The sequence below is a fragment of the Branchiostoma lanceolatum genome, chromosome 2, assembly GCF_035083965.1.
Source record: "Branchiostoma lanceolatum isolate klBraLanc5 chromosome 2, klBraLanc5.hap2, whole genome shotgun sequence".
Taxonomy (NCBI): domain Eukaryota; kingdom Metazoa; phylum Chordata; class Leptocardii; order Amphioxiformes; family Branchiostomatidae; genus Branchiostoma; species Branchiostoma lanceolatum.
The window spans coordinates 30,302,389-30,327,552 of record NC_089723.1 but is presented as its reverse complement, the minus strand read 5'-3'; the positions used below and the strand labels follow the sequence as shown (position 1 = coordinate 30,327,552).

Here is a 25,164-nt window from a genome sequence, read left to right as displayed (position 1 = left end):
TAACTGATGAAATCAATGAAAGATTTCGTAAGATGCCCCCGATTTGATGAGAATAGATGTTAATGCATGTGTGTGGAGGATATGCAGGGGGTTATCAGAATATTGTTAATATGTATAATGCAACTGTCACCTATTCTAAACTCATGATCAGTGTTAAGCTGCCGATACAATATATATATATTCTTTTGTTCAGAAAAATAATATCTGAAGAAACAGAACACCTGTTTCTTGAGTCAAGCTCTCATATTTTAATTCTGCACATGAGACTGTTATTTTCAAAGTTTCCATCCATTAAAATTCCCTTTTTCTACATGGGCGATGGAATTATGTAATCTATTACTCACGTATGCAAATGAAGTTACAATTTGCATTATGAACATCTGATTACGTCAATCTTTACACTAATTCAGCTCTATCTACATGCAAGGGCACCACTGCAGTTCCGAAACAAGATTTCCACGACCTCATATCTCCATGAACAATTATTTTCATGCAAATGACTTACACATTTGCATAATATATGCTTGGTCATGATCACCTTTATCTAACTTACACATGTTGCAATATTGACAGTCCTATAATTTTCCAATTAGATAAATCACAGTGTTTTAGCATTAATTATTCAAATGAGGAATCTATTTGCATAATTGGTACCTGTTGATGATCCACTTTCCATAAACTACATACGTTACATGTTTTTGAGTCTGATAATGGAAAACACTGCAAATATAGATTTTCCTCATTAGTTATGCTAATTAGCATAATTTGCACTTCATTGTGTACATCTCTGTCTAAGCTACCTGTATACTAAATACCATGGAAATCCATCATTCCTTTGTTCTGTTATTCTCCTTAGAAGATTTTCACGAAGAGGTTCTTGAGTTATGCTGACTAGAGTAGTGCGGAAACACAAACAAACAAACAGACAGACAAACAAACAGACACACCCAAAACTATATCTCCATTTTTCATGGAGATAAACAAGCTATCTGCATACCAACGTAGCGTGTGTAGTCCAGTGGTTAGCGATCTTGCCCCTGGAACTAGAAGCCCTGGGTTCGATCCCGGCTGTGTCCCTCACCCGACATGCATGCTACCGGAAAGGGTCGCAGTCCTTAGGACGGGATGTTAAGGCGTAGTCCACTGTTCATTGTGTTTGTCGAAAAGAGCTAGGGGAATTTCCCTGGTACAGTGAACCTGTAAATACTGTATATAGCGTCTGTCTTCCTGTCACGACCAGTGGAAGATTAGCTCATCATGTATTTATGAGACCTAATCTGCATAATTATTAAGAAAATGTTATACATTATGTAGTGGTAATGGCGAAAATTTCATACTTGCGGCAGTTGACAGCTAGATAAAGGTGAAACCATGCATGCTCTTGTTTACGAGCCTTTTTCTTAGAAAGGTATTAATAGTATTGATTACGTAATAATTACCATTACAAATGTACCACTGGTCACAAAACACAAACAGTTGTGATGACTGCAATAATCTAATTTAATTTCATGTACAGCATCGTATCAGACACACAAAAGAGCAGTCTATATCGCTTTTCATGATAAATATATACGGTGCTCACTCCATTAAGTGATTTAAGTACTCATATTCCGCAGGGAATGTCCAATATCTTTTTTTTTGGAATAGAAATGAATTGTGTCCAGCACAAAATGGTTCATATACACTATATTCCTTTTTGAAGATAAGTGGACCCCATATACAATCTGTTACTCGTTAATATATAAGCTTTGTACAGTTTGGTGACCTGGGAGTTTTATGTCAACCACTTGTACTGTTCGTCGTTTTAAAACATAACTTGATTAATCTATATGATCGTTAGAGACATGGCATTAGTGTAACAAGTTTTACACTACGCCTTTCTTATGCAACACATTTGTTCTTTAAAACACGTTGTTCTATCGTCTGTGCGCGTCTGGGTCATTGCAAACGTCCACGACGTCCATGTCCTAGGTTCCACGTGACGTCATTTCTCTCTCCGGTGGAGGGACCGTCGTCAGTGTTGCTGACAGACAGCTACAAATGTATGTGTGATGTCATCTCACTGCTGACAGATAGCTGTCGTGTGACGACATATCGCTGCTACTGGACAGATAGCTGATGTATGACATCATCGCACTGCTGCTGGAGAGACAGCTAGCGTGTGGTGTCATCTCAGTGCTGCTAGAGAGACAGCTGCGGTGTGACGTCATCTCACTGCTACTTGACAGACGGCTGGGGTATGACGTCATATCGCTGCTGCTGGGCAAACACTGTCGTGTGACGTCATCTCACTGCTCTGTCATGACAGTTTGATGCGTTTGCATCTGTCTGAACCCGAGTCTGAGCTACAACGCTTACGTTCTGAACTATCAATTCTCTTGTCGCCATGGCGTGAGCTGTCGTTGTTATTGAAGAACTGTGGACAGGCGGAACTACCGACACCGCAAGGTCCATGTTCGGACGATGACTGCGGCTTCTTGTGATCACCGCCCGGTCGTGTCACTGCGAACTTGTCCTCGTGAGGAACGTCAGTCCCCATGATGCGGCATTTAAAGCACTCCAGACACCAACACGACTCGTCGTCTGATGACTCGGACTCGGAGTCGCTGGACCAAACAGAGTGTTGCCGTTTGGAGGTCTCGGTGCCGGTAACGGTACTGGCTTTGGCCGATGTAACCATCTTTGAGGTTCTGATTTTCTGTAAAGAAAGATGTTCATGATATGTTAGATAAGTGCTAGCTTCGGTTACGACCATCTTTGAGGTACGAATTTTCTGTAAAGAAAGAATGATGTTCATGATATGTTCGATATTAAGTTCACTTACGAGTTATTATTCTAAACAACAAACGTATTTTGTCGAAAATAAAACGCTGCCTCTTTCATGACTTGTGGCATTCGTTAAATAGGCATAGCAACATAACACAGCAATTTATCTACCCAGAAGATCGTACGATATGATATGACATTATATTATATTACACAGCTAAAAGTTATGACATTTTTCACAGACCTACTATAAGGGACTATAAATGTAACGGTCAATGGTATATGATACAACAAGATCCACCCCTGAGGCGTGGCCAAAAAGTGCATGACATCTGACCTGTAGAACCTCCAGAGGCGTAGGCCGTGACGTCAGAGTTGAGAGTCGTGACGCCAGCCGTTTGTCCCCGACAGCATCTCCATGACAACGCATATTGGGATGTTTCCCATCATGCCTTTCGGAACATGGTTCAGTCCTGGCAGGCTGACCACGTGACTGGATAGTCTGGCATGAATATACAAGAATATGTATATGTCAATAAGAATAATATGTATAAGAATGTGAGGGCTTACACATTACTATGGGGCTAGAGCAAGTGCTTTGGTTTTTGCCTGATCAAAAACTACAACAATAATAGTGTTCCCCTCCAGAGATGGTCTACATGATAAGAAAATATAGAAAATGGGAATATATGTGGTAGCCTTACTACTTGTAAATAAGCTGCATACAATATATATATATATATATATATATATATATATACCAATTTGGCTCGCCTCTGAGGTGTCGCCAAAAAACACTTTATACGATGGCCCACAAGGACAAAATATGTGGGCCAACATATCGTCTACGCAAACCATTTTGTCGTTCAAGTTATTTGTAACCCTTTCTAATTCATCGCCTACGCAAACTATTTCGCGAGTTACATGTATGAATACCAAGAAACCGTATGCTTAGGCCTTGTGGGCCACCGTACATATGATAACATAAAAATAAGAAAAAAATCAAAGTGTTTGTTCAACGATGTCTCACCTGTTGGCTGCCGGGGAACAGCGCGGAGTTGATCCGATAAGCCGGCTGGTGCCAGAAGCCTTCACAACGGTCACTCCAGATGCCATCATGGCCAGGGCGTACCCGCACAGGACCGCCGTCATGACCAGGGCGTACCCGCACAGGACCGCCGTCATAGCCAGGGCGTTCCCGCACAGGACCGCCATCATGACCAGGGCGTACCCGCACAGGACCGCCGTCATAGCCAGGGCGTTCCCGCACAGGACCGGCGTCATGACCTCGGTGTTCCCGCACAGGAGCGTCAGAGCTACCGGGGAACAGCGCGGAGTTGATCCGATAAGCCGGCTGGTGCCAGAAGCCTTCATCACGGCCGCTCCAGATGCCGTCATGACCAGGGCGTACCGACACAGGACCGGCGTTATGACCATGACGCTGTCTTCCCCGGCCGGGACACCGCTCGTCATCCGAGGAACCGTCGAGCTCGGAGTCCGCGTCGTAAAACAGCCTACGGGACACGCCCCTCCTTCCCACGGTGTGGTTCGTTTTCAGTGTAGGCTGCTTCGATACATCGTTCTGTGAAGGAAATAAAGGGCAACTTACGCTGACTGACTAGATTTTAAACAAACTACGTATACACAATCCAATTCATAATATGTCTATTTAAGGTAGCCTATTTGCCTGGTGCTGAACAACCATCCACGAAAAGAGAATAAGACCTTTCCATAGCCTATGCCATAGCACTACGCAGGCATCCATACATAATACATACTTAAGTTAACACCGCCTATCTATGGTACTGATATGGACAACAAACCCCACAAAATAAGTTTTGGAGAGTTTCGGCGAATCTTAGCCTAGTAATCACCCCCACCGGGATTCTCCTGGGATAGCCTTGGTACAGTGAGTGTTTCCTGCCCGCCCAGATAATTTGCTCACCCCGGTAAAATTTTACGGGGGGTGAAGTGTCCTAGCGCACGGCTATAACGAATTAAGAAAGTAAAAAAAATAGAAATAAATCCGTTGTCCGAAAAAGTCAAAGCCTTCAAGACTGCCAGGCTGGCAATACATCGGTATTCTGGGTTCTCTGGATGGTTACCAAGCTATTCGAAACCGTGAGTGGAGTTACCTTGTTGTCAACTGGAGTTTCAAGAGTTCCGGCGCTTTCTTCAAGTTGTGACAGAGAGCGGCCAGATCCTAGCGGGAAAATGTCACACGTTAGCGTTCCTAAAGCGACATGACATTCATTAATATTGAGAAATTCATTTTTATTATGAGTTTTGACCATACAATATTAAACAAGTCCATCTCAACTTATATTTCCAACGAAGAAGCCGAACCTATGAATTAGACTAATTTTAGAACCATTGTTTTAGATTAGTATTAGAAATCCTGTCAGTGTCATTATATGAACGTTACCATGTATTTTGTATCTACATATGCCTGTACTTAGCCCGTGATAGGGCATGAATGTACGATAAAGGTTATTATTACTGTATTATCATTATCAACATTGATGAGAATCGATGAACTGTCTCTGTATAAACATCAACAGGTGGACAAACTAGTGGTTAGAATGTGAAATATAGTTAGGAACGATTGACAGATTTGAATTCACTAGTTGGGCGCCTGTAAATTTACATTTTACAGTTCTAAGTCATAGGGCGATATAGATAACTTGACTGACAGCAATTTACCCGTATATTTCGTCCAGTGTACAAATCCAATCACTGTGGCTGGTTCAAAAATCACAAGACACATGGAAAAAGTGCGTTGAAGATTGAAAATGTACGTAAAAACAACAGTGACTGTTGGCGACTGCAGTCTTTGTGTTTGGTCTGACACAGAAAACCACTATCAGAATCAAAGTCATCGCCGTATATTAGATACATTTCACAAAACATTGACATATCGAGATTAAGTAGTGATAGAAACGTTGAGGAAAGATATGATCTGACACAACGTGGTGAAGATGCTCACCTGTCTTTTCTTCATTTTGCTCTCGCTCTTCTTCGTGAAAAGAGTTCCCCTGTTTGGTCAAACCTTTTGCCGACATGGCGGTATCTTCCCACTGGGCACTGTACACCGTCCGTTGTCCCTTTACACGCAGTTTTGACACCAGAAAGCTAAAAACTTCCAATGTTTGGGCGCAAAAACGTCTCGAAAATTGGGAGCGTAACAAAAACACGTGCGTACACTGTTTACATGTTTGTAAAACCGTTGCGAGGTTCGAATATTCGAAAAAAAGCTGTTCTGGAACGGGGCATTGTTGGATTTAGACGTTCTCTGTTCTATATCTTTCAACACCTAAAGACCGGGTCATAGCGTTGGGGAAATCCGCGCCGCTCGGCCGAAAATTAGCGATCGAATTGCGAGAAAATATTCAAGGGAAATATGAGAAGAAAACCCTTGTCACTCTTTAGGAGAATCCCTGGTTAGCAAATTTTTGAATTGAAAGAAAAATGAGAAGATACATTTTTTATGTTTACGACATATTTCCCCATTTTGGTATCAATATTTCGGTATTTTGCTCAAAATCAGGCAAAAATCAATGCGTAAGCTGTACGGTTCTTTGACGGAGACCGTTAGCCTCCCTCTAACTGGACCCGCGGCACGCTGGCGGCCAATTAACAAAGCACTCAATGAATTTCATCGACAAAAAACGAATCTTTTTAAGCTTCATGTGTTTTCTTGTCTTCTTGGTCATACGTTTTGAAGGATATTCCCTTTATAAAGTCAAGGGTAACTCAAATCCAGTTTAGGACGCAGCAACGACGCCAGCGTGCCGCGGGCCCAGTGAGAGGGGGCTTTGGCTTGTAGGACGAGTCGTTTTTCTTTCTGATTGTAATCACGCGTATGGTGGCCTGGCGAACCTCCATCTCGTATCAGCCATACGGTGATTTACTCCATTCACTCGGACGGGAGACCTGCATGGCGCATCCCCGTCTTGTATGAGCCAACGAAAAGGTATGTCTGATGAAGGTTAGACATCCAGGTAATAAGATACGCCAAAAATAATTACTCAAGCAACAGGATAAGATTTTGAAACAGTCAGACGTTTCAGATAGTGGTCATTACATCAGATATTAGAAAAACATTGGACTTGGCCATTAGGCATTCAGCAACCAATCAGCATTAGCTTAGAGGGGCAAGCGGGCCACGTATTGTCGTATTCCCGAAGAGCAAATATTGGTCGACACTGATTGGCTGATACATTCTATTGGGCCAATCAGCATCTTCACCATTAATCGACACCTGTAACTGCAGTTCCACTTTTTCCCGCCGAGTTCTAATGGCGTCCTTGTACCGCGGGGAGTTGCCAGAGAAAAAACTTGCATATACAAGATCTCGCAGAGCTTCAGAAATCTCTTTCGGACACCTTTCGGAGTAAGTATAGGGTAGCAGCCATTTCTACAGCCCTCGCTTGGGACACGTAATTGTGCAATCACTGCAGCAGGGGGCTATAGTTTATTTATAGTGGGTCATAGTCATGTTTAACTACCTAAAACTACCTGCGGCCGAACGAATTGACAAAGCACTTAACGAATGTCATCGACAAAAAACAATCATTTTAAACTTTGTATGTTTTGTTGTCTTTTTGGTCATACTTGTACGTTTTAAATCATATTCTCATTATAAAGTCAAGGGTAACACAAATCCAGCTTAGAACGCAGCGACGCCGCTAGCGTGTCGCGGGTCCAGTGAGAGGGGGGAGAGGGTACTCTTTCTAGTATCGTGTGCAAAGCAGAGAAAGTGGTATGTACCATGTCGTACCACCCGGTCGAGGTTCGAACCCGGTACGCGACCTCCCAAAACGAGCACTCTACCCGCTGCGTTACCGTACATGTATAGTTTAACAGTTCAATTAAAAGTCGGAATCATATACCCCCATATCACAATATTGAGTGACATACAAGTGGGGATTATTACCAAATTAACAGTGACTTCATGTCAGATTATCTTGACTTTATCAGCCTTAGTGTCGGTAGCACGAACTCTGTCCGTCAGATCTTGACATGTCCAAATTTATTTAACACTATCAAACCCGCCAGTGCCATCTCAAGTGTGTGCTCAACAATCTAAAAATATTCTGCACGTTGAGGTTAGGTCAAACGCCGGAAGAAAAGAGTAAGAGATAACCTGTTTTTGGTGGAAGGCACAAAAGCGAGTACCGAAGTATCGTAGCAATGACAGCGGTGATCACAATGCCTGTGGTATCAATAATAGCTTTATCAATACGTGCCAAATATCCATTGTCTCAGCTGTAAAAATAATTCCAGGACTGCTAAGATGTGTATGACGAGGGAACGACTATTGTGAGTATAATAAACGTGGTAAGGCTCGGAAGGACTACAGTAGAACTAGTAAGTAAACGCTAGTTTACCTGTATCCGTGATGGTAATATTCGTTGTTTTTCTAAAACGTTGTAATTTGGGATATAACGTTACGCTAAATGCAACATCAGAAATACGACTAGAACTGCAAACTTTAGAGCCTCAATTGTTCAGAACACTGTATGGCCAGCCTCTATAACCATACAGTCAAAGACAGCGAGGTCAAAAACTACTCGAAGGGAACTCGGACAGCAAGATTGTTAACCGCATTATCGATAATTTGTTTGTAAGGTTTCGCGTCGGAGGGTAGAACAGTTTAGAACAGTTTGAACAGTTTAGAACTATAGTGACTGAAAAATCATTTTATTCAAAATTGTTCGAACTATTTCAAAACCCTCTCGGTGACTTGCAATTGGCTCTGTCGTATGTTACCTTGACACAGAATTGAGACATAAGATACTGTCTTATCTTGTTGCTGATGCAATCGCACCAATACTAGTTACAATCTTTGCACAGGAGTGACACTCATCGATAACCGATTCAACAGGGGTGTCTGGCATGACATGACATGACATGACATGATCTTAATGAACAGTTCATAAGCCAAAAGACACGAGTGATGAACCTTATTTCACAAAATGATAGGCCGGCGTAATGCCACATGTGTTCATTAAAATCGTAATAAACTCCGATAAGACTGCGGACTGATGTAAGAAGTTTTGAAATCTAATCTTCGCGATTCCAATGTTGTTACCTACCGCAACAGATAACGCTGTTATCACTGTTTATACGGCAACAGACATAATAAACGTAACCTGCGTATCACGCGAGAGTTTAGAGACCTAATATTGGAGCTGATATGTACGGTTTACATACGAGGTGCGGTCCAAAACTTCGTGGTCTTTCCCAGATAAGGCCACACCAAATTGATTATATGGATGGCGTCAGTGCGCGCATCACTTTTCGTCCGCCCCCCTCCCCTAAAATGCAACCATGCTGTAAATCGTTGATGAAGGTTAGACGTCCAGGTAGTAAGATACGCCAAAAAAAAGTTTCTCAAGCAACTGGATAAAACTCCGAGTTTTGGTATAAAACCTAGTTCTGCCAGTTTCCTTAGTCACTCACAAAAGATAGCGGATGCTGTCTGAAATTTTATCCAGTTGCTCGAGTAACTATTTTTGGCGCATGCTGTACATGGTACAACGAAGCTGTAAAATGAGTAAATATACGCCGTAAATTGCAAAAGGAAAAACGGATAATAATGTCGAAGAACACTTCCAAAGTCAGAGAAGATGATATAAATAACATTATTACAAAGATCAAGAATCTATTGTTTGGTACTAGTGTGCCGTGTTCTTTTTGATCAGTCATTTGTTTAACCTTCATGGAGGCTTAGATTTCATAATGAATGCAACTTTTTCTGGGCCCAACTTGTTTTTTTCTTTCATCAGTTTTTGAGGTGCTCATAGAATGTCATTCATGTAATCAAATCAGTATGGCTTGATTATAAGTCTCATGAAGTATAAAGGCTGACACTAGTAAGATATCACATTTCCACATCACCATTTATGTCGCACTTCTGCTTTATCAACATGACCTGTATACTGGACTCAGCTTGTAAATGTACAATCATTAATTCATTTCCTCTCTCTTTCCTTTCTTTATTCCTCCATGTTAGGAGAGCCACATTAATAAAATACATGAATATACAATCATTATAAGGTGTTACAATATAAAATAGCTTTCTGCATATACACACAAGATTCAATATAACATTTGGTAGCATTAATCGTAGTGATTTTAGTTGTGGTGTATATTAATAATAATTATACACCTAAATTTGAGTTGTGCTTCTTGTATCTTGGTGAGGCCGCGAACTGTTTGAACGCACGTCGTATTCATGACCACCTTGACATGTACGCACGCGATGACATGTTGGGACAAAATGTCGACCTCGTCTCCATGGCAACATAACAACACTGCCCTTCGTGACCTCCAAGACAAATGAACAATTTAAACAAATATCATTCCTTCGCTATCTTATCAGCCTACCAGCGCTGACGTTCGATTTACCGATGTGATAAATATTATGAAAGGCAGATTTTCGGGACTGATGAAACGCATTCCTGACCAGACAACTTAACCTGCAAATACTTTGATGTATAACAGTCCTGAATATGTGTCATATTTACTTTGAAATTCTTCACGTAAAGCCTGTGCAGGGGAAATTTTTTCATAGCGGGAACTAAATCGACGCTTATGATACAGAGAAACAAAATAAGGTACCGTAACACTTTATAATATCATATAATATCATCTTACTTGATATTGGATATGCAGGGGATATAGATTGTCATATTATGCTTCTAGACAGTTCAACATTAGATCATCAATGTCTTGCCGGCTTTCAACGTTTGTTCTATTTAGGCTTTCTACAAACTTGCAAATTGTCATGAAACCAAGTTTTCCCGACAATGTGAACATTGAGATGATTGAAGTTCGTGCATGAACTGTCTCATTATTTTGTTGTTAATTTCGTTGTTGTGAAATAGAAATATGCCAAGTTCGTTTGACAAGATGATGTATGTGTTAGCAAATAATGTCGTATGCACAAAATATGTACGTATCAAGAAGGGTCACGAGTGTTAACGAGTTGTAACAGACATGCCATGTGACTAGGGCGTTCTCTTCATACGGGCTTTACATGTAATGCTTACGTACACAAAACTATTGGGCTTAGTAAATGTACATTCCAGTGTCAACTTTGGGATATAAATCAATGCACTTTAATCTATAATGACATATTTTGAGCGAAACAAATAACCGTGTTGCTATGGTTATTTCAATAACAATGTTAGCAATGTTTTATAGATTACTCTTTATCGAACAATTTGAGGTCTTTTTCATAACGAAGGCAATTCAGCAATGCTAACATTGTGAACAACGAAACTTTAGTGCTCATTTTGTTATATTCTGTCTAAAAGTTATTGCCGAATATAATTTCTGTACCTCTTTTCAAAACCACAGTGTTTCGAGTCTTCACCTATACTCTACAATGCCGTAGTCCCCTGTCCTGACAACTTTAGATGGAACAAAGTGAAGCTTCAGTGATGAAATGTGACAATATATTGAAATCATTGGATAGGGGACCATTGCCAATGCCAGAGATATTTCCTTGCGTGTTCAAATCGGCATGTCATAAAACAGTGGCTTATGAATGCAAACAGACACACCCAAACACTTCTGATCTTTGGTGAAAGGGATATTTGCACGGGTGTTAAAATACTAATGATCTACTGATCGACCAAACTATTGAAATGCGCAAGAACTTTGGTTGCCATTCTCATGGCGCGAGCGACATGTCACAACCTGTTAGGTGCGTTGAACTTATAGTCCCTGGGTTTATCTCGATCAACAATTCTAGTCTGTTCTCTCAAAGAATATCATCAGTCATGTTTTTATGAAATGTTTAAACCATCGCGTTTTTGTGGTTGGTTGGTGGGTTGGTTGGTTGGTGGGTTGGTTGGTTGGTTGGTTGGTGGGTGGGTGGGTGGGTTGGTTGGTTGGTTGGTTGGTTAGTTGGTTGGTTGGTTGGTTGGTTTAGAATAGAAAGAGGCATAAATCCATAATTGTCCACTATCCATCATGAATAATTCAAGTTAAGTCCTGGGTCTAGATTTAAAATAACAAAGCAAGCAAGCAGAGAATCAATCGTACCTTGGTATCCAAACCTATAATAGTTCCCGTGTCTCTTCTGTCCTCTCTGCAATTTGCAACCAACCAACCAACCAACCAACCAACCAACCAACCAACCAACCAACCAACCAACCAACCAGCCAACCAACCAAGCAACCAACCTACCAACCAACCAACCAACCAACCAACCAACCAACCAACCAACCAACCAACCAACCAACCTACCAACCAATCAACCAACCAACCAACCTACCAACCTACCAACCAATCAACCAACCAACCAACCAACCAACCAACCAACCTACCAACCAACCAATCAACCAACCAACCAACCAACCAACCAACCAACCAACCAACCAATATGAATTTACAAATGTAGCGCGAGCAACTATGCGTTTGCCATTCCATACAAATCGACTGTTTTTCAAAGATAATGAATTGGTTTAGCATCAGAATTCTAATATAAACAAGTACATGGCTTCTGTTTTTGAATGACTCTCCATCGATCGAAGTAAATGACATGGAATCAAGATGCCATGATATGCAAAGCTGTCATAACAATGCCGTATCCAAGCCGCATTTTGCTATTCGAGCCGAAACAAATTGTACCTCACTGTCACTACCGTTTGCTGTTACTGTGCATGATTTAATAAAGAAATTCACAACAACACGGACGATTCCATTGCAGCTAGGCCTATTTACGGGGACATAATAAAATGCACGGCCGTAAATGTACATAGGGTCCATTAAATATGTATATGTAACTGTTCCTGTCTGAAAAAGCAAACAATGGGGTTCATTTATTGTTCGTCAGATGTATTTCTTAATGACAGCAAAAGATAGAAAAACTTGATAAAATTGTTTATTAATTCAGAATCAATTACCATTTTGCCAATCATTATTCAGTTCATTGGCCCGTGACTTGGCCAGTTCGCACCTTCAGCCATTTGCATTCCCTTGTATCGTTGAAAGTATTTTATTGCATAGATGAGAGTTTAAAACATTTTGGAACCTATTCAAGTCCCCGAACACTTGAAACAGCACTGTAGCATACTCTGGATCACAGAATAGCTATGGAGCTGTCCATAACAATAGACGGGAGTTATCATTTTATTGCTCTTTATTCACAAACAGATATAATGCCAAGGACGTTGGTTCGTTCAGAGTTCAGACCCTTGTAGTGCCCAGTGGCACATGGCAGGAAGTTTCCTTGCTGTTTCAGTAGCAGGGTATATTTTTACAGGGAGGGGTTGCTAGCCCTTCCCCTTAAACGTGCTCGAGACACCACATTGAACACGAGAACCCCATTTTACTTCCCTTCCGAAAGACGGGTGCAGCCCCAACCGAGGTGTCCTGGCCCGAATTTGAACTGGGGAATCACAGTTAGCAACTAATTGGAACCAGGAGCTCAACTGTGAGGCTGCTACCAGTGGAAGTACAGGGACATTCCCATTGGAAAACAAATATTGACTTGTAACTGCTGATTTAAATCACTAAGCTTACAAGTATATACTATACATGAATATAATAGCAGTGGCCTGAAAACCTGTTTTCCAATTCTTGAGTACATGAGTTCAAAAATAAGAATCTAGCTACTTTATTTCATTTTACAAGTGCCAAAAAAAATGAAAATGCATTTCTAAACGTGATACAATGTGTGGAATCACTTGTTTTTGAACGGTGCAGGTTTACATTCATGAACCGTACACATTGATACTCTATAGATATTCGATGATTCTGTCTTAGGTGTAATGTGCCGAACTCGACAGGGTACCGGTGACATTAGTAACGACCATCTCTGTCAAGAATTTCTTTGTTTGTTCGGCAAATAGAGCTTACGTACTTTGACATGTCGGGACACTTCATAATTACAAAAGTTTGGCACAACACTTTGTCAAACAACGCCAAACAGACCACTCACGTATCAGCCGGTGGTTGGTTGGTTTGTCAGCCTATTTGGTGTGGCAACGTCGTAAGAAACTGCATCCCAAATCTTTAAGAAAAGTCACTTCTAGCCTTCGTATCATCTAAATTACTTGAAAAACGTTAACGTTAGCAAGTTTGTATATTTTTGTGGTGAAAAGATGAAGGCTGTGTTAGTTTTTGTATGCGTGTGTGTTCTCGGGCTGGGCTTGGCGGACGCTGCAACGAATGTGACCGCTAAGGAGGCTGAAGAAATCTTAAGACATCACAACTTTCTCCGAAGAAACGCACCGCCGTCGCCGGCAAACATGCTTCCACTGGTAAGTGCAAGTATCATTGGAAGAACCCCAAAAAATTCTATACTTAAAAGGGAAAAAATTGTGAAATGTAGCATGACGTCCACAAGTTAGTTGAACGTGTGGAAGACGAGATTTTTCAAAGTTGGAATTAGTGTTGAATTCATTTCTTGACGGCTTCTGTAAATTCTTAAGGCAATTGGTTTAAAACCTTTGTCGAAGCTTTTCTGACCAAAGCCGCGTATTGTGGTCATTTAATCTGGGGGACTTACGTTGGCTTAGAAATAAGGCGGCGGGACTTATTAGAGGTACTGGCGAAAGCGCGGATCAGTCCTAAGCCTACAAACGTATTTGTTCATACAAGCGGCCGGCGTAGGGTTTGTATAAGAATGCAGCAGCTACTGGTAAGAACTGTATCCATATATCCATCGGGTGACATCGCTCGGGCATATTTCTATAACGTGAAAATTAAGCATTTTCTACATTTGATATTATGTTTGATTACTTTAAAAAAATGGTTTGATATACACCTAGGCTGGGAGAGCACTTCATATATACCGTCAAACCTAGATTGAACAACCTCTCAAGGGACGGATGAAAAATAGTTGCGGAGGACAGGTGGTTGCTAAGGACAGGGTGGGGTAAAAGTAACTGCATGTATGTAAAAACAGACAGGACTATTTTAATGTGGCTTGTGACTGGAGGTGGTTGCCTGCGCCAGGTGGTTGTCCACCAGGTTTATACACGTTCACACGTTCACTGCTGACTAAGCACCAGAGCCAAACGTCATGTATATAATAGGCACATGTATAAGCACGTGAATGTGAAGTTGTGGCAAGATGTTTTATTGTTCGTCACGTTGCTGTTATACTTTTTTTCTACCAACACGAGTGTTTGTCCCTTGTTAATCACGCGTACGACTTTGATTATCCAGCTAAGGGTTGTGTATACCTTCTTTTGAATCCCTTTTATTAGAGGAAATGTATGAAGACAACACGTTGATCACGTATTCGGTAGTGTTTTGACGGGTCCAATTCAATGCGACTACGTGATTGAACGTGACAGAAATGCTTTTGTCGTCAAAGACGAAACAAAATTAGTCACTGAGACAAAAATTACAAAACTGAAGAAAAAAGAAAGGGTGTAATTCACAATGCAGGAGTGGTTAGTAAAACGTGCGGTCGCCATGAATGCACAAATGTTCTATGATATTTTAATAAATCAGTTCACCCAACTCAACTGATTGAAATACAGCCACTACGCATCCGTATGCATTAAAGTGTTCGACGACCCCATACCTTTTCCAAGCAATTTCAGTAACTATGGAAATCACCTAATCTGCATAATTTATGACTTGAAAATGCTCACTTCAACATGAGTTGCATGTGTCACGAATATGAAATCAGTATCATCTACCAATGACGTCATTCAACCGTTGCTTATTAAGTATGCAAAGCAGTGTGTTATTAGCATAAATTCATCGTCTGCTCTTTCCTAATTACATTCGTTGCAAATAGCAAAGTTTTGTTCTTCAGGAAGCTAGTAGCATTTTTTTCTCATTAGATATGCAAATAATGTCCAACTTTACATGATTCATTTCTGGTGACATTCACCATTTTCTAACCTACGTGCTAGTATTGATATTCCATCCATTACCACTATTTTTCTATACAATTCTCTCATTAATCATGCACATGAGGTCATGTCTTGCATAAGCTATATCACCAAGCTACATTAAAAATGATGCAATGAGTATGTAGTTCCTGAAACATAACCGTCATGGCGAAGGTAATGACTAACTGCACACATAACCCTCCCCCCATCGAATATCTATAGTGTTGATTTTTCCTGCAATGGTAACCACAACGAACACTTGAGTTCCCCGGGGCCACGTAATCACAAACCCCGGCCGTACCAGTCAGCAAGTCCCGGTACTAGACGCGCCATTGACCGATAACTGTGATCTAGAGGTCCCGACATTCAAACTGTTCCAACATGTCTGGGCAAATACATATGAGTGTCAAACTTTGCACTTTGTTCATGTTAAGCTTGTGTCAGAATGTATATTTTGTTGGCAAACAGATACTAGTAACATACAACCCTGTCTATCACCCAAAACGGCTCTGTGACGTTAAGATTACTATCTCGGTTGATATTTCATATAAATCGAGATAGTAACGGTATTTTATACTACTTTATATTTCATTACCTCTAAAGGTATCATATAATGTACACGAGACTATAATCGGTAACTCAGTTTGGGACAGGTTTCATCGCGTAGCTTGCCGATGAAAAATTGTGACTGGATAGCATGTTTCTATTGCTGTGAGTGCCATAGTTAAATAATGCAGCTGCTACGTCCAATGTCGTCCAAAATCTTTAATAGGACTAGAATATACATGCGAGAGCTATGCACGCGGTGCTAATGTGATGATAATTTTATAGTGATTATATTATCCAAAATCTTCTAATTTGAAAAAGCATTTGTTTTCATGACAGGACGTTGTAAGTAGGATATTTGGCATGTGAAGAACAAAGCGTAAAGAAGTAACCAACTCATATATTCTGGTTCACGTAGTTTATTCTGATTGTACGAAGTAACATTTAGCTTTTAATGGCTATAACAGTTACAAAGAACAGTGGCTGGATTAGCCCATAGCCTGATTTAGGCTAGACATCCAGGTAAACAATACCTAAACATAATTCAATCTCTACAAATGGATAAGATTCGGAGATTTACTTTCGGACGTTTCGAGTGACATCCATCACTCTTCTTCAGCCTCGCTAGAATGAACTAGCAGAACCAGTCAATACTAGTACATGAGCTCGAGATGTAATTGAAACAAAAGCAAGGATTGTATATGATAAAGTCACCAACTCGTAATCGTCGTATATAAATTTCACTAATATGTTTTCATGTTTAGATCGTTCCTATGGTGAAACAACACCATGGGAACTGCTACTGTCCATTGCGCGGTGGCGATTCAGAGTATGTTCAGTGGATAGAAGATAACGGTCTAAGCGAAAAGCTCCCGGTAGCGAGGGCTTTTCTTTCCATTGGCTCACACTTAATTGAATTAAAATGGGGATAGATGTGTTTGATATGTCTGTGATGGGTCCGGGATTTAATCCTCTTGAACACATTGAACAGTGTTGTGTTATCTTTTATATCAGTTCATTACTGTGATAATAATCATTAAAAGATTGGATGTATTGGCACAAATTTCCTTCTCAAATATCATTAAGACATATGATTAGTATCACTAAATAAGGATAAAAACTTTTCTTAGGTACTTGTACAAAACGAATTGCAAGCATGTATTTTAGTACGGAATTGTAGTATCTAAATTCACAAATGGCATAGTCTTAACACGAAGCTAAAGTTCGAAAATCGTTAACTGAGAAATCTATAAGTTAGATTTGATTGAGTAAAACAACATCATACTGTTAGCAATTCCAGTATATCTAGATACCGTAGCGGATATTGGAAAGACCGGAGGGAGAGATAAACTGATAAATGTGATAAAACTGTGTGATAAAAAATGTTGATGTAGAATTCCGATTTGGAACACCAAAATATGTGTATGTTTTGAACATTAATATTGTGTCCCTCCCGTCGTTTAAGTTAGGTACGTTATATACAGAAAAAATATACTTTTGATTAAAAAAAACATTTTTTTCATTTGCAAACGCTCAACTCTGCTGAGTTTATAATTTTCCTATCCCTACACTCTTACTTTTCTGCTTGATAACAGCAAACCAGTTTTTAACTGAGAATGATTAGACCACAGAATCGAATATAACACCGGCTTTAACACATTTATAACGATTTCCGGTGGCACCGCTATAGAATAACGATATGGTAGTCATTAAGGGATTATTTTCCTTGGATAGTGGGAACAAAACAACAGCTGACAACGTCGCAGTGTCCCGTAGCGTAGCACCTCATTAATTTCCTTAATGATGATTGGTCGTTTGATGTTGATTTAATTATCATGCGTGGTGGACTTTGCCGTCATTAGGCTTGACTTATCATAATCCCCCTCTCTTCAACTTTGACTCCTCCCCCTTTCACGTACACATGTAACGATATGGTTTATTGACACATGTCGATCAAACAATGAAACATGAAACAAATCAATAAACATACAGTATAAACATGTATCAACAAATGCAACAACAAAAACTTACAACTACACCATAGCCTTATAGAGTTATGATCTATGAAAACACTCTGAAAGTCCGTTAAGTAGATAGTACATAAATCGTACGTACGATACGTACATTCTTTGCCTTCTAATGGCACCCTTGTTTTTCTTGAACATGTTTCCCCGTAGGTATGGAATGATGATTTGGCAGACCAGGCTCACGAGTGGGCGCTGAATTGTTCCATCGAGCACGGCTTTCCCGAGCGCCCCAACATGACTTTCGGCACTTCCGTAGGTAGGTATCGGTCCATCCCTATCCTCCTTTTTTTTTCAAAATCATTATTACTATCTCTACTACCCCGTGTTTCATCCTGCTTAATTTGTAGTGTTGCTATCGATACACCCCCTTTCCACTAGCGGCTGCGATCGCATTGCGACCGCATTGCGACCGCATTGCGCCCGCTCTGCGACCGCACTGCGACCACTAATCGACCATGTACCATAGATCTGACAAATCGCTCAACGAATTTCAAAGATAAATAACGAGTTTGTTTTTACGTTTTGTGTGTTTTATTCTCTTTTTAAATCATACTTTTACATCTTGCATTATTTTCCAACTACGAAATGAAGGGTCACACAAATCCAATTTTGGTCGCTGTGCGGTTGCTCAGTAATCGCTACGTTTAGAAGAAAGGCGGTCTTATTGCCGAAGTGGTGAGTTTTGACGGATTGGTGTATACACTGCTCAAGAGCACATTCCACCTCCACTGGCAACGCGACCGCGCCATTACACGGTAGTCCCCCGCCCAACCACTCACTGTAGGTATCTAGCTCTACCAGATTCCCATGGTGAGGCCTACAGTTGGCTTTCAGACGATAAACATAATGGGTAGGATTAGAACACCGGACGTTGAAGCAACGGTGCGATTCCTGTTGTTATGACATTGTTTTTACACTGTGGTGAAAGGTATGACATAATTCCGAGCTTACTTGTATAGTCGAAAGTTTTCTCCTTCGGATTATTCTGTGTTTTGGAACAGATTTCGAGGGATCACTGAGCAAAGACCTTTCATTTCTTCACAGAAGGAAAACTAGGCTATTAGGGACAATCGTAGTAGCTAAATTTTTGTGAGCAATTATTAAGTTATTACGTGATAAATCAATCTTTGACTTGCCATAAAGAGACGCACGGGGAAAAGAAACATTCAAAGAAAAATACAAAAGAAAATAGTTTGTCTACCTTTACGGAAGAACAACTGCACACAACAGCCCCTAAGTAGGCCATTTCATCACAAGAAGGACACACAAAGGATTTTCTGTTTGAATTATTTCCCCCCTTATGTTTGCTTGTTTAGGGCAAAACATCTGGCTTAGTTCCATGCACAAAATCAACTTCACCGACGTGATTCAGAGCTGGTACGACGAAATCGACTTCTACAACTGGGAGGAGACCAGGTGTGAGCCACCACCTGGCGGAATGTGCACACATTACACCCAGGTGAGGGCATCAGAAAACATGCAAGTCACAAATGAGTACCTTTTTTCAGGAATCATTCTCAGTGTTATGAAAATTATTCACTTCTCCCGGTAATAATAGATGTAAATACATAAGATATACTTTTGCGGAGGTATGCCAAGTTTATATGCATAACACGATCCAGGCGTGTCACATAGACTGTTAACAGTGTACAGCGATACTTTACGTTCTGATGCTGTCTTTTGTCCTGTAGGTGGTGTGGTCCAGTACGACTGATGTGGGATGCTCGTACTACCATTGTCCCAACGGGAATGCCGCCGTGGTGTGCAACTACGGACCACAGTAAGCTTCCTATACATCCCTTTGTTACCTCCGTACAAACAGAGGTATTGTTTGTGGTCTGTGCATTTGTTGGTGTTGGTGTGTGCCCGTAGTTATTGGAACATTGTATAGTGACAGGTTGTGAGGCGGCAGATGGTGTAACCAGAGACTTGCAGGATGGAAAGGTTGGCTTGACCCGGGTTCAACGTTAGTCCCGCAGGCAGGAAAATTCATCGACCGAACAACTTGGACGAACTTAAGGAGAAATTCACAATGATGATTGAACTAAAAATTTAAAAAAATATATATATCACGGATGTAACATTATGTGACAGAGGCTTTAGCCGTGTCCTTGTAGTTCCGCATTGATGCTCTCGCGGTAAAAATCTGGCCTTAAAGGCAACCAAAGCAATAATAGGGACCAAACAATGAAAATGTTAAAAATGCTGAAATATCTATTGTAGTGACATTTGATAACACTGTCTAGCACATTTGTGTAATAACTTCACACTTTGACCATTTTAAAATTGTGCAAAAACATGCCATACGATGATCTCCTTAGTTTCGCGAGCCTACAAAAACTCCGGCGACGATTTTCAGTGAGTTCTCACATTACAACGAAGTCATATTTTTGCATCATGGACGTCGCTATACATTGTGATAGCGTTCTTTGAACTAATCATTTATAGAAATGACTGAATAAATTGACTTTTAAAATCCAATTTTCGTGCCCTAATATTGCTTGGATTGTCGTCGTTACTTCAGAGGTAACCTGGCCAACACCCGTCCGTACCTGGAGGGCCCTGCCTGCTCACAGTGCGCCAACACGGAGGGATGGTGCGACGAGGGACTGTGCGGTGAGTGTTCAGGGTGTCTGAAATAAAGAACACAAGCATATCAGCTGCGCCACAACACGTATCAGTAGAGAACTGCAATTTCGAAATGTAACAGTGAGAGCAGGATGTCATAAAAGCTCAATAATGGGTTTGTGTCTGTCAGAACAACACAAGCATTTCTATATTTGTGAAATAAATGTACCACACAAAGCATGAAATACATAAACAAGCATTTCTATAATTCATGAAATACCACACAAAGCATAGAATGGCATTGACTAGACATCTTTAGTAATATTTTTTATGAGGCAAATATGCATTCTTTGATCAAATGTCTCAGACGTCTTAAACCCAGTATAAATAACACACATTTTCTTTGTTTGTATACAGTTGACTGTCCTGCCCAAAACTGCGGTAAGCGTCTATAGTAGCATAGTAACCGTTTTTAACCTAGGCTATAGCTACAAATCATGTGATAGAACGCCGTTCACAAATTGCCCATCGGATATGACACTTTGAGCTTGGAATGTATTTATGTAGATGGCACGAAATATATAGACATCATAGATAGAATACATGCATCGTAGACTGTGATATTGCAAGAAAAAATTGCTTGACTGAGATACGAAGTATTCTTACAATATGAGAATACGGTAAAAGTATCACGTGTTATATTGTGCTGAGTAATTATGTCGAAGGTTCTTTTTCCAGATTGTCCACTTCAGTGCAAGAACTGTGGAGTACTTGATACGACCACATGCACGTGCACCTGTAAAGACGGCTGGGACAGCCCCGACTGTTCAGGTATAAACATTCCAACCCGGTCCTAGCATGGTCAAATTTCTAAATGTGGTGCATGGTCAAAGGACTACACTTGTTAGAAACAACTGTGCCCCTGAGGCGCCGCCAAAAATAAACAAAACGCCGCGGTTAAGATGCAGTCACATAGATCTACTTCGTACAATTTTAAGCAAGACTATGACAAGAACAATCATCGGTAAGAATCTAAGATATGCTTAGAACTTGCCTTTTAACGACACATCGACGACAGTTCAAAGAATGTCATCAATTTGGTGTCGTATATACCCGTGGTACGACGTATGTCTATCACAACTGTACGATCACGTATTTAAATCGTTGACATTGACTTTCTATATCTTACACATTCATTATGCCTTATACATTTCTTAACTGAGACTTAACGATAATTCATGTGGTGTTTCCTTTCAAAAGGATAACGTTTTTTTCAATCATCATACTTTATTATGATCTTTTTCATTTCTGATGACTTTTCATCAACAGTGCCGTGTGAAAACGGCCATGCCTACTGTTCCGCGAACCCCGGGTGGCCTAGTCCAGCATACTGCACCATGGACGGATTTGCTGTTGTAAACGACTACTGCAGGGAAATGTGTGGACATTGTGGTAAGAGCTGATAATATGATTTTCATAGACGTATTGTTACTGGTAACGGCCCGGAACATTCTAGGCTCAGTTCAGTTCCATTTCCGGACCTGATCATGAATGAACCTGATTGATCCTGTCAGTACCACCGGTAACAGTTCCAAACCGGGGCCCGGCCGGGCAGTTTGCGGGAACGAAAAGTTTGATACAAAAGAAAAAAAGTAATTAAATAGTCATGAGCATAATTTGTATGTGTATTCCATACGTCACATGTTTAGCGTTTGCCACCCCTGGTGATCCGAACGCTTGCTGTGAAGGACAGATGTGTTACAATGGAGGTTACCTGGACGAGACGACCTGCCTCTGTGTCTGTCCTGCGGGATTTGAAGGAACGGACTGCAATGGAGGTGACTATAAGGACTATTCTGCAAAAACGATAGTAGATGAAACTACATTACGACCAATACCAAGCCTAACACCCCACCAGTGATGGATTTTAAATGACCCATTTCAATAGATATGATTAGTATCTCGGGAAATAGTATCTGTGCGACATATACCGATTTATGAAGTTGTCTGATGGAGTCCATTTCAAGTCACTGCACGGGTATCTAACCCCCATTAACATTAATCCGCCGGGTTACATGCATCCGCCACTTAAAAAAAGGGGGTTTGAGAGCTCTCTAGCTAGTGCAGCACCCCCAGGTATGTACAATTTAGATATACCGGAGGGCATTATACCTGGGAACGTTGGGTTGGAGATCTCGTTGGATGTACATGTATTTCTTCAGAGTGATGGAATTATGTGCCCTGGTGGAATTATGTTAGGCCGAAAATCTTCCCACTGACTACTTAGTAATTATCTTCAGTTTCATAAAATATCAAGTCGCTACTCGACCCTCGGCCACCTTCAAGTATAATCCATGCCGTACCCTGGGCCGTCTTAGCCGTCAACTATAGACTACATGTCTGTGTCGTACACAGGTTCAACGCCCGCAACCTACACAGGAACGCCGGCGCCGTACACAGGAGCACCGACCACCAAACCAACGGTGCCGTCCACACCACCACTGGAGTGCTTCGTGTGCAGCAGTACGAATGTGACCGAAGACGACTCCTGTCATCTCGAGCAAGAACTGCAGGCGAACGCCAACATGTGTAATCCCGGAGAGCGGTGTATTGTATGATGTTTCCGTTCTTTTTATGTCACATAGAAAAATTGATAAAATCCAAAGTTAAATTTGTCAATATCATGAAATTTATAGGCTATTTTCCCTTTTCCAGTGTTGTATCTGGTATCTTTTTGTTTGTTGAAAGCTATTTCATACGGAGGCCGAACAATGGATTTATTATTCAGTACTAGGGACAGAGGCATTTAAGGACCCTTGTTTGCAGTACACAGTAGGATAAGATATAAGTTTGCGTTGTACGTGAATGTCTTGCTCATTTGCATAGTGCATTTGCATAGTCGAGAATCAGAGCATTTCACAACATTTGACGACATGTTCAGGCTCAATGGGAAGCAAATCAACATTTAAGTGTGGGATTTGGATACTTTTTTTGTGAATATTCGTGTATTTCCTACTTGTTGAGTACTATTTGTCCATGACTTTCGAATTTTTCTGAATATTTGCATCATCTTTATCTAAGATACTCGTAAATTTGCTTACAAAATTTCGAATGTGGCGCTGGTTTTACTTTTCCGCAGGTGAGGCAAACCGTTGATGCGGAGGGATATGTGGTGGCCGTGAACCGGTCATGTGACAGCGCGAGTGACTGTGGCATTGAAGAGGCACCATTCTCTTTCACGGCAATGGGCTTGACGGAATGGCGCTACTGCTGCAGCGAAGATAAGTACGTACGGATGTTGTTGGCATTTGCTAATTTGACTTTATAAAAATACATCATGAATATGCAATATCTGCAAAGTTTTGAAGATCACGAGACTCATTGGCAACGGTCTCTGACTATCAGTGACATGTCTTGATAATGGTACCGCCACGGACCTATTTTTAAGGAAATTTTGGTAGGGATCGGACTGACTCAATATCAAACATACTTCTAAGGTAACATTTTGAACGAACAATAATGGCTTCATTGGAAAACAGTTATAACTGAAGGGAAGATTCATAAATAAATGAATTATCCAATTTGCAATGATATTGAACGAGGTGACGATTTAAGTTTATTGTGAATTTTCTCCTTTTCTTTACTGAATGATTATTTCTGCCTAGTTTTATGTTTATGTTTTTTAAATTTTAACTTTTTACGTTTACAATTATGGGAACAATGCCCTAGTCCAACTCCCTTGATAGAAACTGTATTGACGGAATCTTTATAATATTTTCAACTTAATCGCAGTATACTATACTAACGGTTCCGCCCCTAAGGCGTCGCCAAAAAAAATTATATCGATAAAGTCTTGCTGTACGACGTTTGACCACTCTTCACTCGCTCCATGCTTTCCAGATGTAACGGGCAGCAGTTGCGGGTTCCAGGGTCAGGCGGCACACCAATGGCACCACTCACACCAGCCCTTTTCTTTTGCTTGGTACTGGTGGTGTTCCTCCGTCTCTGGGAATAGCACAGACCACAGAATCTTTTCTACCACAAAACAAAAGGAACAGGACGAGTTTGTACTTGGCTTCAGAATATGACAACGCCCCACGCTTGAGATATACACTATAAATAAACAACTATCTGTATTGCATTCATTTGTGGACGCACAAAGACCAAAATTGACAAAGGGATTCAGTCTTTATTGCTTTTATTGACATTGGCTATTCCTAAAATCAACAACATGACCATGTAAATAAGAGAAAAAGATCAAAGTGATACATTTGTGTGCGATCCTTTTTAACGCTAAGCCTTGGCTAATATTTGATGTGTTGTAGACATGACGTCAGTTGCATTGTGTGAACTATGAAGTACCTCTGTATACGTCTTCCCCACATCTC

At 40.7% G+C, this 25,164-nt stretch overlaps 2 protein-coding genes across 4 annotated transcripts; one reads left to right on the top strand and one right to left on the bottom strand.

Annotated features, from left to right (window-relative positions):
* Window positions 1-1,476: 1,476 nt before the first annotated feature.
* Window positions 1,477-4,471, bottom strand: LOC136426972 (uncharacterized). The gene is made up of 4 exons (XM_066415690.1): window positions 4,454-4,471; window positions 3,797-4,348; window positions 3,104-3,268; window positions 1,477-2,698 (listed from the first exon to the last, which is right to left on the bottom strand). Exons 1-4 carry the CDS (start codon window positions 4,469-4,471, stop codon window positions 2,300-2,302), a joined length of 1,134 nt encoding a protein of 377 aa, XP_066271787.1. The 3' UTR covers window positions 1,477-2,299.
* A 5,843-nt stretch (window positions 4,472-10,314) lies between these two features.
* On the top strand, window positions 10,315-25,164 carry LOC136428532 (uncharacterized). Of its 3 annotated transcripts, none has more exons than XM_066418119.1 (12): window positions 10,315-10,388; window positions 18,359-18,464; window positions 19,525-19,667; window positions 19,900-19,988; window positions 20,733-20,824; window positions 21,194-21,217; window positions 21,515-21,607; window positions 22,106-22,228; window positions 22,486-22,614; window positions 23,192-23,388; window positions 23,916-24,061; window positions 24,677-25,164. In XM_066418119.1, the coding sequence occupies exons 2-12, from the start codon at window positions 18,443-18,445 to the stop codon at window positions 24,789-24,791; spliced, it is 1,173 nt and encodes a 390-aa protein (XP_066274216.1). In that variant the 5' UTR covers window positions 10,315-10,388; window positions 18,359-18,442; the 3' UTR covers window positions 24,792-25,164. The 3 variants fall into 3 exon arrangements, with proteins under 3 accessions (XP_066274216.1, XP_066274215.1, XP_066274214.1); XM_066418118.1 differs by lacking the exon at window positions 10,315-10,388 and adding an exon at window positions 12,121-14,045 and having other exon boundaries at window positions 23,216-23,388; XM_066418117.1 differs by lacking the exon at window positions 10,315-10,388 and adding an exon at window positions 12,124-14,045.